General features: G+C 33.6%; 1 protein-coding gene across 2 annotated transcripts in view; it reads left to right on the forward strand.

Moving 5' to 3' along the window:
• Positions 1 to 15,715, forward strand: part of LOC143083389 (uncharacterized) — a 169,602-nt gene that overhangs the window by 109,018 nt on the left and 44,869 nt on the right. For both annotated transcript variants that reach the window (XM_076259647.1, XM_076259646.1), the window contains exons 8-9: positions 1,051 to 1,149; positions 8,059 to 8,110. In XM_076259647.1, coding sequence (XP_076115762.1) covers positions 1,051 to 1,149; positions 8,059 to 8,110 — 151 coding nt within the window. The remainder of the gene's footprint in view (positions 1 to 1,050; positions 1,150 to 8,058; positions 8,111 to 15,715) is intronic.

Below are 15,715 nucleotides of genomic sequence, written 5' to 3' on the forward strand. Positions count from 1 at the left end.
CTTTCTACCTCAGGCATAGATCACCTTAGCTGTATTTGGCAAAACTTTTAGGAATTTTGGTCCTCAATGCTCTTCAACTTGGTACTTCATTTGGCCCTTTCAACTTTTTTGGATTCAAGCGTCACTTATGAGCCTTTTATAGACAAAATGCTTATCTGGCGTATATATAAAATTTAGTCTTTTTATCTATAATGAGTTTATTTATAATGGTATGAGGCCGTCTGCGTCGTCGTCCGAAGACACTTTGGTTTCCGGAAAATAACTTTAGTTTAAATGAATGGATCTCTATGAAACTTTTTAAGAAGGTTTAATACCACAAAAGGAAGGTTGGGATACATTTTGAGGATAATGGTCCTATCTGTTTAGAAATTAGAGACCATAAAGGCCCAAACAAGCATTTTTCTAGTTTCAGGAAAATAACTTGTGTATAAGTATTTTGATTGCTCTGACATTGTCCACAATGTTTAATACCACAAGTAGAAGGTTTGGATTTATTTCAGGGGTTATGGGGACAAAAGTGTAGGAATTGAGGGCCAAAACGGGCCCAAAAACAAGCATTTTCCTAGTTTCCAGACAAAAACTTATGTGTAAGTGTATGATCTCTCTGACATTGTATCACAAGGTTCCATATCACAAAGGGAAGGCTGGGATTAAGTTTGGGGTTGATTGCTTTAAGGCGGGTTGCAAAAATTTTTTTTTGGGGGGGTCCAATTTTTTTAGGAGATTCATATTATTTTTTTCAAAAATTTTCAAATTTCAAATTTTTGAAAAGTTTCAAGAAGAAATCTTCAATTGTACAGTATTGCGCAATAGATTTGTAAGATCTTCTACCACATTTATTTTGTTTCAGAAACCTATATTATGTCGAAAATTAGATCACAATCCAAATTCAGACAGTATCAAGCTTGAATATTGTGTCCAAATTTGCCCCAACTGTACATGGTTGGACCTATGCGGTCGTATCAGGCTGCGCTCAGCAAGGCATTTTATTGAAATTAAAGAAGATGTATATGTGTTTGATTGATGACAGATTTTTTGATTGTATTTCAGGGGAGTCAGACTCCTTATGATTTGGCAAAAAATAGAGTCTATGACTCCATGGACTCTGAAGATAAAAGGAAGCAGAAAGAAGTGATGAACTTCCTAAAGGTAAATATGATGTCTTAGTTAAAAAGAGATATTTTCAACTATGTCACAGATTGTTAGAGACAACAGAATTGGTATACAGAAGTTACAATAAAACGTCTGCCTGTAGTTTTCAGTGTAGTATTTGTTGTCAGTTAACAATCTAAGTTGACAATTCCAAGTTTGTTACCTAATATACATGTTGGCATATGTGAAAGACAAATGTTTAAAATTTGTGTGCTCATCTGTTGGATGTCATCAGCTTGCTATCTACTAGGTATATACATCACATCATCTCCTTTTATGTAATCATAATGTGTATCTCTGTGCGGAAAAGTTGATTTACATGTTTATGCAAATATGTAATAATAATATATACTAAAACGAAAAGCACATCTTAACAAAATGTTTAGTATGCTGTCAACCAGTGTATAGATTTTAAAGCTTTCAGTATTATATGTAGCGGGTAGACAAAGCCACCCATATAGATAAAACGTCTATGAAATGAGTAAACTCAGTAACGTTAACTTTCCTGCACAATCTTTTTAAATTACATACAAAAACAAATTCTAGCTTGTTAACCTTGATTAATTTAATTTTTAAATTTGACAGCAATACAACAAAAAACAAAATGACATTGGATTCAGTAAGCTTTATATATATCTAGTATAGCTGCATAGTTTGATGAAAATCCAAGTTGATTTGAAAAAGTCATTAAAAAAAATTAAAGTTTACTTTGTTTTATTTTGTCCGAATTGCAAATGCTAGCTTTTTTACCAAGATTAATTTAATTCTTAAATTTTACAGCAATACAACAAAAAACAAAATGACAAGGGATTTAGTAAGCTTAATTTATATCTAAGATAGCTGCATAGATTGATGAAAATCCAAGTTGATTTGAAAAAGTTATAAAAAAAGTTAAAGATGTCTATCTGAATTTATATAATTATTTTCATTTTTACCTATTTTAAAATTAAATTCTTTTATTTCACAGCAATAAATCAAACTACCAAATAAGCTTGAATTTTGTAAGATCAATATTTAATTTAGTTAGATGGTCTGATTTACACCAGTCAAAACTAAATTTAAAGGTCAAGACTAGTCGAGACAGGTCTAGACTAGTTGAGACTGAGTTGAGACTAGTCGATACAAGTCGAGACAGGTCTAGACACAAACTGCTCTGAATTGACCAGTGTTTGTACTGGACCAGTAAATTCGAGCACACATTTTACTCGACTAGTCTTGACATTGTCTCAACAGTACTTAAATGTACTTAAGTGTACTTGACTAGGTCTTGACTTCACTTGATTAGTCTTACTTAGTCTGATTTCAGTACATAATGATCATTGTGTAGTCTGAAATAGTTTTGACCAAGGCTCGACCTGTCTCGACCTAGTGAGATACAGGAGGGTGTTGATGGGGGTATACAGATACAAGAGGGTGTGGACGCCGTATACAGATATAGTAGGGTGTGAATGGGGTATACATATACAGAAGGATGTGGATTGGGTATACAGATATGAGAGGGTGTAAATTGGTTAGACAGATGTAGGAGTATGGGATGAGGTATTGTTACAGGATGTTGTGGATTGGGTATACAGATACAGGAGGGTGTTGATGGGGGTAGACAGATACAGGAGAGTGTGGATGGGGTATATATATTAATATTTGAGGATGTGAATTGGGTATACAGATATAGGAGGCTGTGGATATCAATATCCCTCATGTGCCTCAAATTAGGAAACACAACAAATATAGGAGGGTATGGAGTGATTATACAGATATAGGAGGGTGTGGATGGGGTATACTGTTATAGGAGGGTGTGGAAGTAGAATACAGATCTAGAAGGGTGTGGAGGGGGTATTAAGATATAAGGAGGGTGTGGAGTGATTATACAGATATAGGAGGGTGTGGATGGGGTAAACGGATATAGGAGGTTGTGGATGGGGTATACTGTTATAGGAGGGTGTGGAAGGGATATAGAGATATAGGAGGGTTTGGAGGGTGTATAAAGATATAAGGAGGGTGTGGACGGGTTTAACTGACATATGAGGGTGTAGATGGGGTATACAAATTTACAAGATTTTGGATCGGGTATACAGTTATAAGTGGGTGTGGATTGGGTATACAGATATAGGAGAGTGTGAATGGGGTAAACAGATGTAGGATGGTATCAATTGGGTATACAAATAAAGAAGAGTGTGGATAGGCTATACAGGTAAAGGATGGTGTTAATGAGGTATATAGATATAGGAGGGTGTGGATGGGATAAACACTGTAGTTGATACCTTTACCAGTAGTTGTACTTAACACAGTCTGTTAGGTAGATGACACCATTACCAGCAGTGGTACTAAACACTGTCTGTTAGGTAGATGATACCATTATTGATAGTGGAACTAAACAATGTCTAATAGGTAGATGATATCATTATCAGCAGTGGTAATAAACACTGTCTGTTAGGTTAAGGATACCTTTACCAGTAGTGGTACTAAACACAGTCGGTTAGGTGAATGATACCATTACCAGCAGTGGTACTAAACACAGTCGGTTAGGTAAATGATACCATTACTAGTAGTGGTACTAAACACAGTCTGTTAGGTAGATTATACAATTACTAGTAGTGGTACTAAACACAGTCTGTTAGGTAGATGATACCATTACCAGTAGTAGTACTAAAAACTATCTGTTAGGTAGATTTTACCAATACCGGTAGTGATACAAAACACAGTCTGTTAGGTAGATGATATCATTACCAATAGTGTTACTAAACACTGTCTAATAGGTAGATGATATCATTACCAGCAGTGGTACTAAACACTGTCTGTTAGGTAGATGATACCATTACCAGTAGTGTTACTAAACACTGTCTAATAGGTAGATTATATCATTACCAGCAGTGGTTCTAAACACTGTCTGTTAGTTAGATGATACCATTACTAGTAGTGGTACCAAACACAGTCTGTTAGGTAGATGATATCATTACCCGCAGTGGTACTAAACACAGTATGTTAGGTAGATTATACCAATACCGGTAGTGCTACTAAACACTGTCTGTTAGGTAGATGATACCATTACCGGTAGTGATACTAAACACTGTCTGTTAGGTAGATGATACCATTATCAGTAGTGATACTAAACACTGTCTGTTAGGTAGATGATACCATTACCGAAAGTGATACTAAACATAGTCTGTTATGTAGATGATAACATTATCAGTAGTGGTACTTAACACTGTCTATTAGGTAGATGATACCATTATCGGCTGTAGTACTAAACACTATTTGTTAGGTAGATGACACCCCTACCAGTAGTGGTACTAAACACAGTCTGTTAGGTAGATGATACCACTATCAGTAGTGGTACTTAACACTTTCTGTTAGCTTACGTAGATGATACCATTACCAGCATTGGTACTAAACACTGTCTGTTGGCTATAGGTAGATGATACCATTACCAGTAGTGGTACTTAACACAGTCTGTTAGGTAGATGATACCACTATCAGTAGTGGTACTAAACACTACCTGTTAGGTTACGTAGATGATAACCTTACCAGCATTGGTACTAAACACTGTCCGTTAGGTAGCTGATACCATTATCAGTAGTGGTACTAAAAACTATCTGTTAGGTCAAGTAGATGATACTCTTACCAGCATTGGTACTAAACACTGTCTGTTAAGTAGATGATATCATTACCAGCAGTGGTACTAAACACTGTCTGTTAGGTAGATGATACCATTACCAGTAGTGTTACTAAACACTGTCTAATAGGTAGATGATATCATTACCAGTAGTGGTACTAAACACTGTCTGTTAGGTAGATGATACCATTACTAGTAGTGGTACTAAACACAGTCTGTTAGGTAGATGATATCATTACCTGCAGTGTTACTAAACACAGTCTGTTAGGTAGATTATACCAATACCGGTAGTGCTACTAAACACAGACTGTTAGGTAGATTTTACAATTACCAGTAGTGGTACTAAACACAGTCTGTTAGGTAGATGATACTATTACCAGTAGTGGTACTAAACACAGTATGTTAGGTAGAATATACCAATACCGGTAGTGCTACTAAACACAGACTGCTAGGTAGATTTTACAATTACCAGTAGTGGTACTAAACACTGTCTAATAGGTAGATGATATCATTACCAGCAGTGGTACTAAACACTGTCTGTTAGGTAGATGATACCATTACCAGTAGTGTTACTTTACACTGTCTAATAGGTAGATGATATCATTACCAGCAGTGGTACTAAACACTGTCTGTTAGGTAGATGATACCATTACCAATAGTGTTACTAAACACTGTCTAATAGGTAGATGAAATCATTACCAGCAGTGGTACTAAACACTGTCTGTTAGGTAGATGATACCATTACTAGTAGTGGTACTAAACACAGTCTGTTAGGTAGATGATATCATTACCCGCAGTGGTACTAAACATAGTATGTTAGGTATATTATACCAATACCTGTAGTGCTACTAAACACAGACTGTTAGGTAGATTTTACAATTACCAGTAGTGGTACTAAACACAGTCTGTTAGGTAGATGATACCATTACCAGTAGTGGTACTAAACACTGTCTGTTAGGTAGATGATACCATTACCGGTAGTGATACTAAACACAGTCTGTTAGGTTGATGATAACATTACCAGTAGTGGTACTAAACACTTAATGTAAGGTAGATGATACCCGCACCAGTAGTGGTACTAAACACAGTCTGTTAGGTAGATGATACCATTATCGGCAGTGGTACTTAACACTATCTGTTAGCTTACGTAGATGATACCATAACCGGCATTGGTACATAACAGTGTCTGTTAGGTAGATGATACCATTATCGGCAGTGGTACTAAACACTATCTGTTAGGTAGGTGATACCATTACCGGTAGTGGTACTAAACACAGTCTGTTAGGTAGATTATACCATTACCAGCATTGGTACTAAACACTTATTGTAAGGTAGATGATACCCGCACCAGTAGTGGTACTAAACACAGTCTGTTAGGTAGATGATACCATTATCGGCAGTGGTACTAAACACTATCTGTTAGCTTACGTAGATGATACCATTACCAGTAGTTGTACTTAACACTCTCTGTTAGGTAGATGATACCCTTTCCAGTAGTGGTACTAAAAACTGTCTGTTAGGTAGATTATACCATTACCAGTAGTTGTACTAATCACATTCGGTAAGGTAGATGATACCATTACCTGCAGTAGTACTAAACACAGTCTGTTAGGTAGATTATACCATTACCGGTAGTGGTACTTAACACTGTCTGTTAGGTAGATTATTCCATTACTAGTAGTTGTTCTAAACAGAGTCTGTTAGGTAGATGATATATCCTTATCAGCAGTGGTAATAAACGCAGTCGGTTAGGTAGATGATACCATTACCAGCAGTGGTACTAAACGCAGTCGGTTAGGTAGATGATACCATTACCAGCAGTGGTACTAAACGCAGTCGGTTAGGTAGATGATACCATTATCGGCAGTGGAACTAAAAACTATCTGTTAGGTAGACGATACCTTTACCTGCAGTAGTACTAAAAACTATCTGTTAGGTAGATGATACCCTTACCAGCAGTGGTACTTAACACAGTATGTTAGGTAGATGATAGATTTATTAGTAGTGGTACTAGTTCTGTCTGTTAGGATTATTAGGTAGAATGACAAATTTTAATATTTTTTTTATTTTTGTATATAATTTTGAAAACGAATACTAATATTAAGAAAATTGAAAAAGCAATAATGATCAGTTCAAAAAGGGCTTCAAATAAGTTAAACATTGTTGAAATCATCAGACGACTTTGTATTGAGTTATTGCCCTAACATGTCCATTTCTACCAATTTCTGCTGTTTTAGGCTGATATCTAAAAAAGTATATTAGTATAAGATAGAAAGAAACTAACGAGTAAATGATCAGCAAGACAAAATTTACACATAACAATGTAATTAATATTGAAATGTGAACAGAATATTTTTGAAGTTTCACTTGAAATGTGGGTTTTAACCTTGAAAACTTAAAATGATAGATAGGTTGAAATCACTTAAAATCAAACGAAAGATTAGATTTTGATTCACACTGATTCCTTTACAAAAAATAGTCGGATTATTGCATTGTTCCATGCATCAATTGTAAACAAAAATATCAGGTTAGCGACAAAGGCTGCTAGGAGCCGGTAGTTATGTTGTTACATTGCATCCTACAGTTAGCTTGTGAGGTGCATTCGACTCCTCTCATAATTGAGCTGCCCAAGTTCAGTGGTTCATTCAGGACACTAGGGCTTGCTTCACCAATAAAACCTGACTGTCAAAATAAAGCCAGTAGTGCTGAAAATCAATCAATCCCAGTTTGTTTCGGCAAAAATGCCAAGTTGCATTGGATAATTTTTATGAGCAAACCTGCCAGGTTAGCCATATACAGACACCTTCTAGTCCCTAGTTTTTTTATACCCTAAATACTACATTTGTACGAGTACCTTAAAGGACATTTTTTATACGATGGAACATTGATACTTGATTTGCTTAAAATGATGGTTATCCATAAGTGCACGAAAAGCCTATATCATGACAAATGATGACAATTGTGAGGCTACTGCAGAATTCAGTTGGAACAATTTTCCATTTATCAGTGCATTAAAAATCCATTTGCAAAGCATTCTGAAGCAATTTTATGATCTACAAGGGAATGATCAAAATTATAAAACCACCAGTACATTTTAAACTATATCTCTTGTTTATTCTGGGTCACACATTTTCTAAAAAAAAATGAAAATTTGTTTAATAAATACATGAAATATATATTAGAATAAAATGTGAAACATTTGTTTTATATAGAATATTTGAGGTGTTTTAATAGTTAAACAGATTCAGTGACATGAGTAAACATATTCACAATGCATATTTCTCATTTTTTAGACTGTCATGTCAGAGAAATCTTCAGTTGTGACTCCTCAACCAGGGATAGAAGGTAACTTTCTTTAACTTCATTTCATTATTGGTTAATTATTACGGAAGGAATTGCAGATACTAGCATGTTTTATGTACGACGTAATCCAAGTAACTGCAATGTATTGAAGAGATTAATCACCATAAAAGGTAACTTGTAGCTATAATGATAGAAGCTTTCCAATATATATGTAATACAGGACAAACTTATTTAGTACCATCACATAGATGGTCTCCTATAGAATGCTTCATTACCTGTTAATCCGTACTTGGCATTGCAAGCAATATTCTACTGTGCTAAAATTATCCCCCCTACAAAAAGGTAGCCATTGTGCAGACATCAATGGAATGGTATCACGTTTTACTTTTTTGACATATGTACATCTGATCCTCACTTCATTTTCTTTGTTTGTTGGTCAATGTTTAGTTTTCAAAGTAATGTTGTCGCTCGAAAACAAAAAGCATTAGGTGATCTATATTCGGTATTTGGCCCATGTATGTAGGTGTGTTGGAGTAGGATTTTTTCTGGTAATTTTCTCCTTCGACCAGTCAGTAGTGGTGGTGCAGGCTATTGATTCTGTAATTTGTTATAATCATCTGTTTTGGCAGAATAAATTAAATTTATAATTGTCTTTGCTGCATCTAATTTGGTTTTGTGTTTGATGGTGGCCTGGCATTTGCTCTGCTTTTAATTTGAATGTCATAATATGGTATGGCAGTTTGGTGGAAGCAATTCTATCAAACCATGTCTCCTGTAAAAAGACAAAAAAAAACATTGCACAAGTCATATCTTTAAGGGTTCAGTAGATAGCCAGTTGCAACCAAAAGGTATGTCCCTATCCAATATACCATCATTTCCCTGATCTGCATACTGGACGGCATCTATCGGGGTGTGTTTGGGTAAACAGAATACAGAATAATTGACCAAAAAATATAATAATGATGTGCTTAAATGTAAAGATTAAAGAAAAATGTCATAGAATTAAAGAATACAAAAATGAAGTATCCCCTCCAGATCCTACTCTTTAACATTTGTACGGGAGCTACCTTTCTTAATTGCTCTCATCCTGAACATGCATGTAATATTTGCTACTTGACGTTAACTGACCACCACATCAATCCTTTCAAGATTTCCTAACATTTTGCGAGGAAGACGAATCCTGCCTTCAAAATGATAACATTGAACAAAAAAGGCAGATTGGTCTTATTTTGAAGTCATGAACTTGCTGATTTATGTGGATTAAGGTATAAATCTTTTTTTTTTAATATAGGATTTTGCTATTTTTTTTCTATAAATAAACTTTATCCTATACTTAATAGAACTAAACTAAAAATATGGGGTCACCGTTCATTTAAGCTCACAATCTCCCTTCGAAAGGAGCATGCATTTTTGTTAAGGTACTTTATTCTGCTGAACTTAGATAGGAGTACAAAAGGTAATATCAAAATAAAAAAAGAACTAAATTACAGAAATCGCTTAAATTTTACAATAGTTTAGTACAGCTTACTTAAAAAGAAATGATAAAAAATATAGGTCACCTATGAGTTAAATAAGATATTTCAATTTTAATGCAAAAAACTACAATTTTTCACCAAAGGGAGATAATTTGGAGATTTTTCAATGAAATAAACTTTTTAAAAGGTCATCTGAGGCCAAAACGAATTGATTTTTTTGGTTGATTTTTGTAACATATTGTAAAGTATCAACTAAATAAAAGCAACGGTAGTATACCGCTGTTTAAAACTCATAAATCAATGGACAAAAAACAACATCGGGGTTACAAACTAAAACTGAGGGAAACGTATTAAAAGTATAAGAGGAGAACAACGTTAAAATGTAACACACACAGAAACATACTAAGCATTAGACAAAATCCTATGAGAATAACAAATATAACATCAAAATCAAAATACATGAATTTAGAATAGATAAGTACCGTGACACATCTTATAGTACCGTGACACATCTTATATAGTAATGTGAATTCACATTCAAAAATAAGAGAAAACAAACGACACAACGCAACCACAACGTTAAAATGTAACACACACAGAAACGAACTATAATATAACAATGGCCATGTTCCTGACTTGGTACAAGACATTTTTAAGGTAGCACTCCACAGTTAGATGTGTAGTTTCGCATGTTGGCCCCTGTGGATTTTTAAAATATGAGAGCTAGTGTGAAATAAAATTCATTTTTGGATAGCTGAGTACTAAAATGGCCTTCGTATTGGGTTTATATGAACATCAAGATTATGTAATGCATGTTATATAGGCTGTTTTCTGTATGACAGTCCGTATTTGCATGCCCATACCATACATCAGTCAGGGGACTTACTTAAATAAGTGATTTTCTAAATCACTGATTCAAGTAACATTATTTCAATAAAGGTTGGAAGTTAGAGTTGTCTTTCTTTAATAATCACCTATTTAAGTAGTACAAATTAATCACTAGAAGGAGTGATTTAATTTTATTGTAGCTTTAAATATAGAATACTAATGATCCAGGGACTAATTATGCTTCTAAACTTATCAGAACCAACATCTGTGTTGTCTAGGATGACCAGGTCATTTCAGGTGATGACCTTGTACTGAATCTAGGATAATGACATAAAAATCACTTGTTTAAGTATCAGACCTCAATTTCCTTCCCAAAAATCACTTCTTTAAGTATCATTCTTTTAATAACCCCCACTAATTTCAACACCCCCGAACAGTGAAATTTTTATCGCGAACAGTAGAATTTTATTACATAATCTGAAAGATGAAACCTTGAACTTCACAGGAAAAATACTCCCACTGCTGGGAAAAATCTTTTAAGAAAGTATCAGTTCATTATGTTAAGCCATTATTATAGCATTTTTGCAACTAAAATAGAATTTTCAGCTAAATGATAGCATCAAAGGCATAAACCTTGCTACTGAAAAGAAGCAAAAAGTTCATTTTTTTTAATTTTACTAATTAAAAGATATTATTTAAACCTATGTGTTTATCATTTTGAAAAAACTACAAAATCCCAATTTGTGACAAAACCTCAAATTTGCTACTCAAATAAGTGATTTAAAAATCACTTATTTGAGTAAGTCCCCTGACTGTACATTGGTCCGGCAATTATTGTAATGTTTTTTTCCAACTTTTTGTGGCGCGAACTTTGGGATTAGATTTTACGAAAAAATGAGGCGAAAGACACCCATTTTTTATTTGATCATAAGGAAGATCTATGCAAACAGTTTCTAAAAAGGTATCAGTCAAAGGCATTGAAATTCTAGTTTGATCCAAATTTTTGGGGGATATGTGACATGTTTACCCCCCTTTTTGCAATATTTTATTGTAAATATATGCAGAATATTGCCATGGATACACATAAAAGGAATTATTTTTCACCCTTTTAACTTTGAAAAATGAAATCTATGGAAGATACTGATTACATACATATGCACATGTACAACACAAACAGTAAGGTTAGTGCATTAGAAATCCAGGAATAGGAGATGAGTAAACATTTTGTGGCTCATTTTTAATTTTATTTTCTAACTGTGGAGTGCTACCTTATGGCACATCAGAAAGCACAGAAATGCACTTTTTAAGATAAATTTCACCACAAGTCTTAAGTTTTTTATGTTCTTGTTTTAGTTCTGAAGGTAAAAACTCTGCTAGGATTGCAATTCATGATTATTTTATTGTTTACTGTCCTTAGCAACCAAATAGACACATTTTGACACTTAGACATGTTGCAGTCTTAAATTTGTACTCCATTAGCTTCGCTCTTGTAACCAAATATTGCGCTTTATATGATATCCTCAGAATGTATCGCTTTAAATTTTTGAATGCGAATAAGTCAAATAAACATTTCTAGCAAGATTTTATATTATAATTTGACATTGATTGAATTTAATGATGCCAGTACTGTTAGAAATTTATACCCTGCTTGAGAGCTTCTAAAACAAGGTTAGGTATGCTATTTACAGCAAAATTGACATATAAGTGCATTCAAATACCTAAATATTGTATAATTTTCCCTCTTGTAATGTAGTTTTATGATTTTAAACAGAAAAAAGGGAAAAGTTTTTTAATTTTACCCCAAAAATGAGACAGACTTGAAGTTTTTCACTATGATCCAGCATTTATTTTTAAATCACTTTTTGTCGCGTTTCAACATCAACTGCTAACCTTCATAAAATCTTTATTACTGAACCAATTTTAAAAACTAAAGTACCATTTTAGTCGTAACAGCTAGTAGAACATAGAAAATACACTAAAAATAGAGACAGGAGGGGATAAATTTCACCTTAAGGTAGCACTCCACAGTTAGATGTGTAGTTTCGCATTTTGGCCCCTGTGGATTTTTAAAATATGAGAGCTAGTGTGAAATAAAATTCATTTTTGGATAGCTGAGTACTAAAATGGCCTTCGTATTGGGTTTATATGAACATCAAGATTATGTAATGCATGTTATATAGGCTGTTTTCTGTATGACAGTCCGTATTTGCATGCCCATACCATACATTGGTCCGGCAATTATTGTAATGTTTTTTTCCAACTTTTTGTGGCGCGAACTTTGGGATTAGATTTTACGAAAAAATGAGGCGAAAGACACCCATTTTTTATTTGATCATAAGGAAGATCTATGCAAACAGTTTCTAAAAAGGTATCAGTCAAAGGCATTGAAATTCTAGTTTGATCCAAATTTTTGGGGGATATGTGACATGTTTACCCCCCTTTTTGCAATATTTTATTGTAAATATATGCAGAATATTGCCATGGATACACATAAAAGGAATTATTTTTCACCCTTTTAACTTTGAAAAATGAAATCTAAGGAAGATACTGATTACATACATATGCACATGTACAACACAAACAGTAAGGTTAGTGCATTAGAAATCCAGGAATAGGAGATGAGTAAACATTTTGTGGCTCATTTTTAATTTTATTTTCTAACTGTGGAGTGCTACCTTATGGAGAAAATGGTGGGTTGAACCTGGTTTTGTGGCATGCGAAATCTCGCATGTGTAATAGTGTAATAAATAAAATTTGTAATGAAAAAAAAAAGTTTAAATTTTTGCTGAACTTTTTGAACCCTTGAGCCTCCTTAAATTAAAATGGCAAGAGCTTGAAATATTATATATTCTGTTAAAGCCAGGGTTCTCTTACATTGCGTAGACGTGCATAAGATATGTTTAAATGTATTTCTCGGAAATAATAACTTCTTCACAGAATAAAAAGGCAGGATGTGTAAAGATTCCCAAATTTCTTCAGATGTTAAACGAAACTTTTGTGAAAAACTAAGCACTTTGAAATCGAACCTGACAAACTTAATGTTTCATTGATCAAAATAACATGTAGAGTTTGATGGTCAATTAAATTACTGTACTTGTGTGTGTTAAACAATTTGCAAATACACCGATTTTTGATAAGTAGAAAAAAAAGCTTTTATAGGCATTTAAACATATTAAATAAGAAACTTAAAAACTAGGATTATAGGGTATTTCAAGTACAGGGTATGGGCAAAAGCATTTCGTAAAAGGATTTGAAATATTCCTTAGTATTGTCAAAACATAGATTAAATTTAAAGTGAACAAATTGGTATAGCAAACATCATACTCCATCACATCATGTTATCTGACACTCACTTTAACAACTAAATTTGTTCCCATGGTTGAAGACATTTCACTCTTACCTGTACACTGGAATTCTTTCCCTAGAGTGGGCATGTACAAAATATGTTCAGCAAATGTCCACGCCAACCATGGGTGCCTGAAAATGACAAAATTTACCTGGGCTTATATGAGTTATTCCCCTTAAAAGAAAAAAATATTACCATTGTTTACATTATTGTCTTTTATCTTGATCAATATAATCAATATATAACTGTAAAAGTACTTTTAGTCGTGGGGAACCAATTATGGTGGTTTTCCTGGATGACTTTATCCACGAATTTAAATGTCCAATGAAATTAAAGAGTCATTTTTCAAATCCAGACACGGAAAGATCCCCATGTAGGTTCGACTACTTATATGATCTAGAAAATATATTGAATATCGCCAAATCTGATAATACTGTATTAGTAGTCACAGGTCAAACACGCTATTAACCACAATAGCAGGCATGATTATACCCATTTAATGTTTAAAAACCTTAACTGTTCAACTTTTGATCTTTTAATTATTATAAAAAAGGATCCATGAAAGTAAGATTTCTGGTATTGAAATGCTATGATAAAGTGTTCATTTTATATCCTCATAGCTCTTGTATGTTGTATTGGAAATTATAATTTCATGCTGAGCCTACTTTTGATAAGAATTACTTTTTCAATTCAAGATACGTGTATAGCATTTGTTTATTTTACTGTTTATTTAGGTGACATGTGTATGGCCCAATTAACACCTTGGATGGTCTTCAATCTGTTGATCACTCTATCTCAGGTTAATTAGTGTTTTTTTTAGAAAAATTAAATCCATTAGTTTAAAAACCTACGAATAGGTAATTGTTGCTCAAACCACGAAAATAGATACCCACAATTAAAGTACGTTCTCGTTAAATAGAAAAATGTTTGTATCAAAAATAATCAGAAAAAGATCACAGAGCAATTGCCATTTTTTTGTGCATTTAAGCCTCATTTGTTGAAATAATAATAGATAGATAGACACCTTAAGTCTTAGCAAAAAAATAAGAAAAAAATATCAACAAAACAAAACCTTATCTCAGTGGACAGTTATTGGCCTTTTACATGTTTAATGATGTTTTGTATCATGAGCAAACAAAAAAATAAAGAAGATAGAGAGAGACTAAACAAACAAAATGATCAGCAATACTAGACCAAAAATATAAACAGTTTTGTCATGAATTATATTCTTATCTACAATGTTGGAGAGAGACCATTGTTGAATATGCACGTAGACCTTAAGCATTGTAAATGTTAGCGTTACAGGCTCTTTACAGTGTCTAGTTTTCTCTATTCATCGTTTGTTGTTGTCTCTATTCTATAAACTCTATCCACACCTTCATTTTTTAACCGATAGTGGTCTATGCATTGGCATTCAGTTTTCTCAGAATGCTTATTTTTTTTATTTATGTGCCCTACGTAGTCGAAATGTGTTATGATACATCCTTGTCTGTCTTTCTGTTCACTTTTATGCCTCTCTGTCTGTTAAGAAAATGACAATGCATTAATTAAATGCAACAAAACATTTATGCAATATTCGAATTGATTGAACAAAGCTTCACTTTGGTTTTCAAAATTGTGTGCGACTGTCGTTGCATAGTTACTGTACGTCAGATGAATGTCAGTTTTTATACGACCGCAAAATTTGAAAAATTTTCGTCGTATATTGCTATCACGTTGGCGTCGTCGTCTGCGTCGTCGTCGTCCGAATACTTTTAGTTTTCGCACTCTAACTTTAGTAAAAGTGAATAGAAATCTATGAAATTTTGACATAAGGTTTATAACCACAAAAGGAAGGTTGGGATTGATTTTGGAAGTTTTGGTTCTAACAGTTTAGAAATTAGGGGCCAAAAAGGGGTCCAAATAAGCATTTTTCTTGGTTTTTAAGTAAATAGAAATCAATTGGAGTTATCTTTCTTTGTATAGAATAGTAGTTGAATCAACTTTTTTGCACCATAA

Source organism: Mytilus galloprovincialis, chromosome 7 (genome assembly GCF_965363235.1).
Source record: "Mytilus galloprovincialis chromosome 7, xbMytGall1.hap1.1, whole genome shotgun sequence".
NCBI lineage: Eukaryota > Metazoa > Mollusca > Bivalvia > Mytilida > Mytilidae > Mytilus > Mytilus galloprovincialis.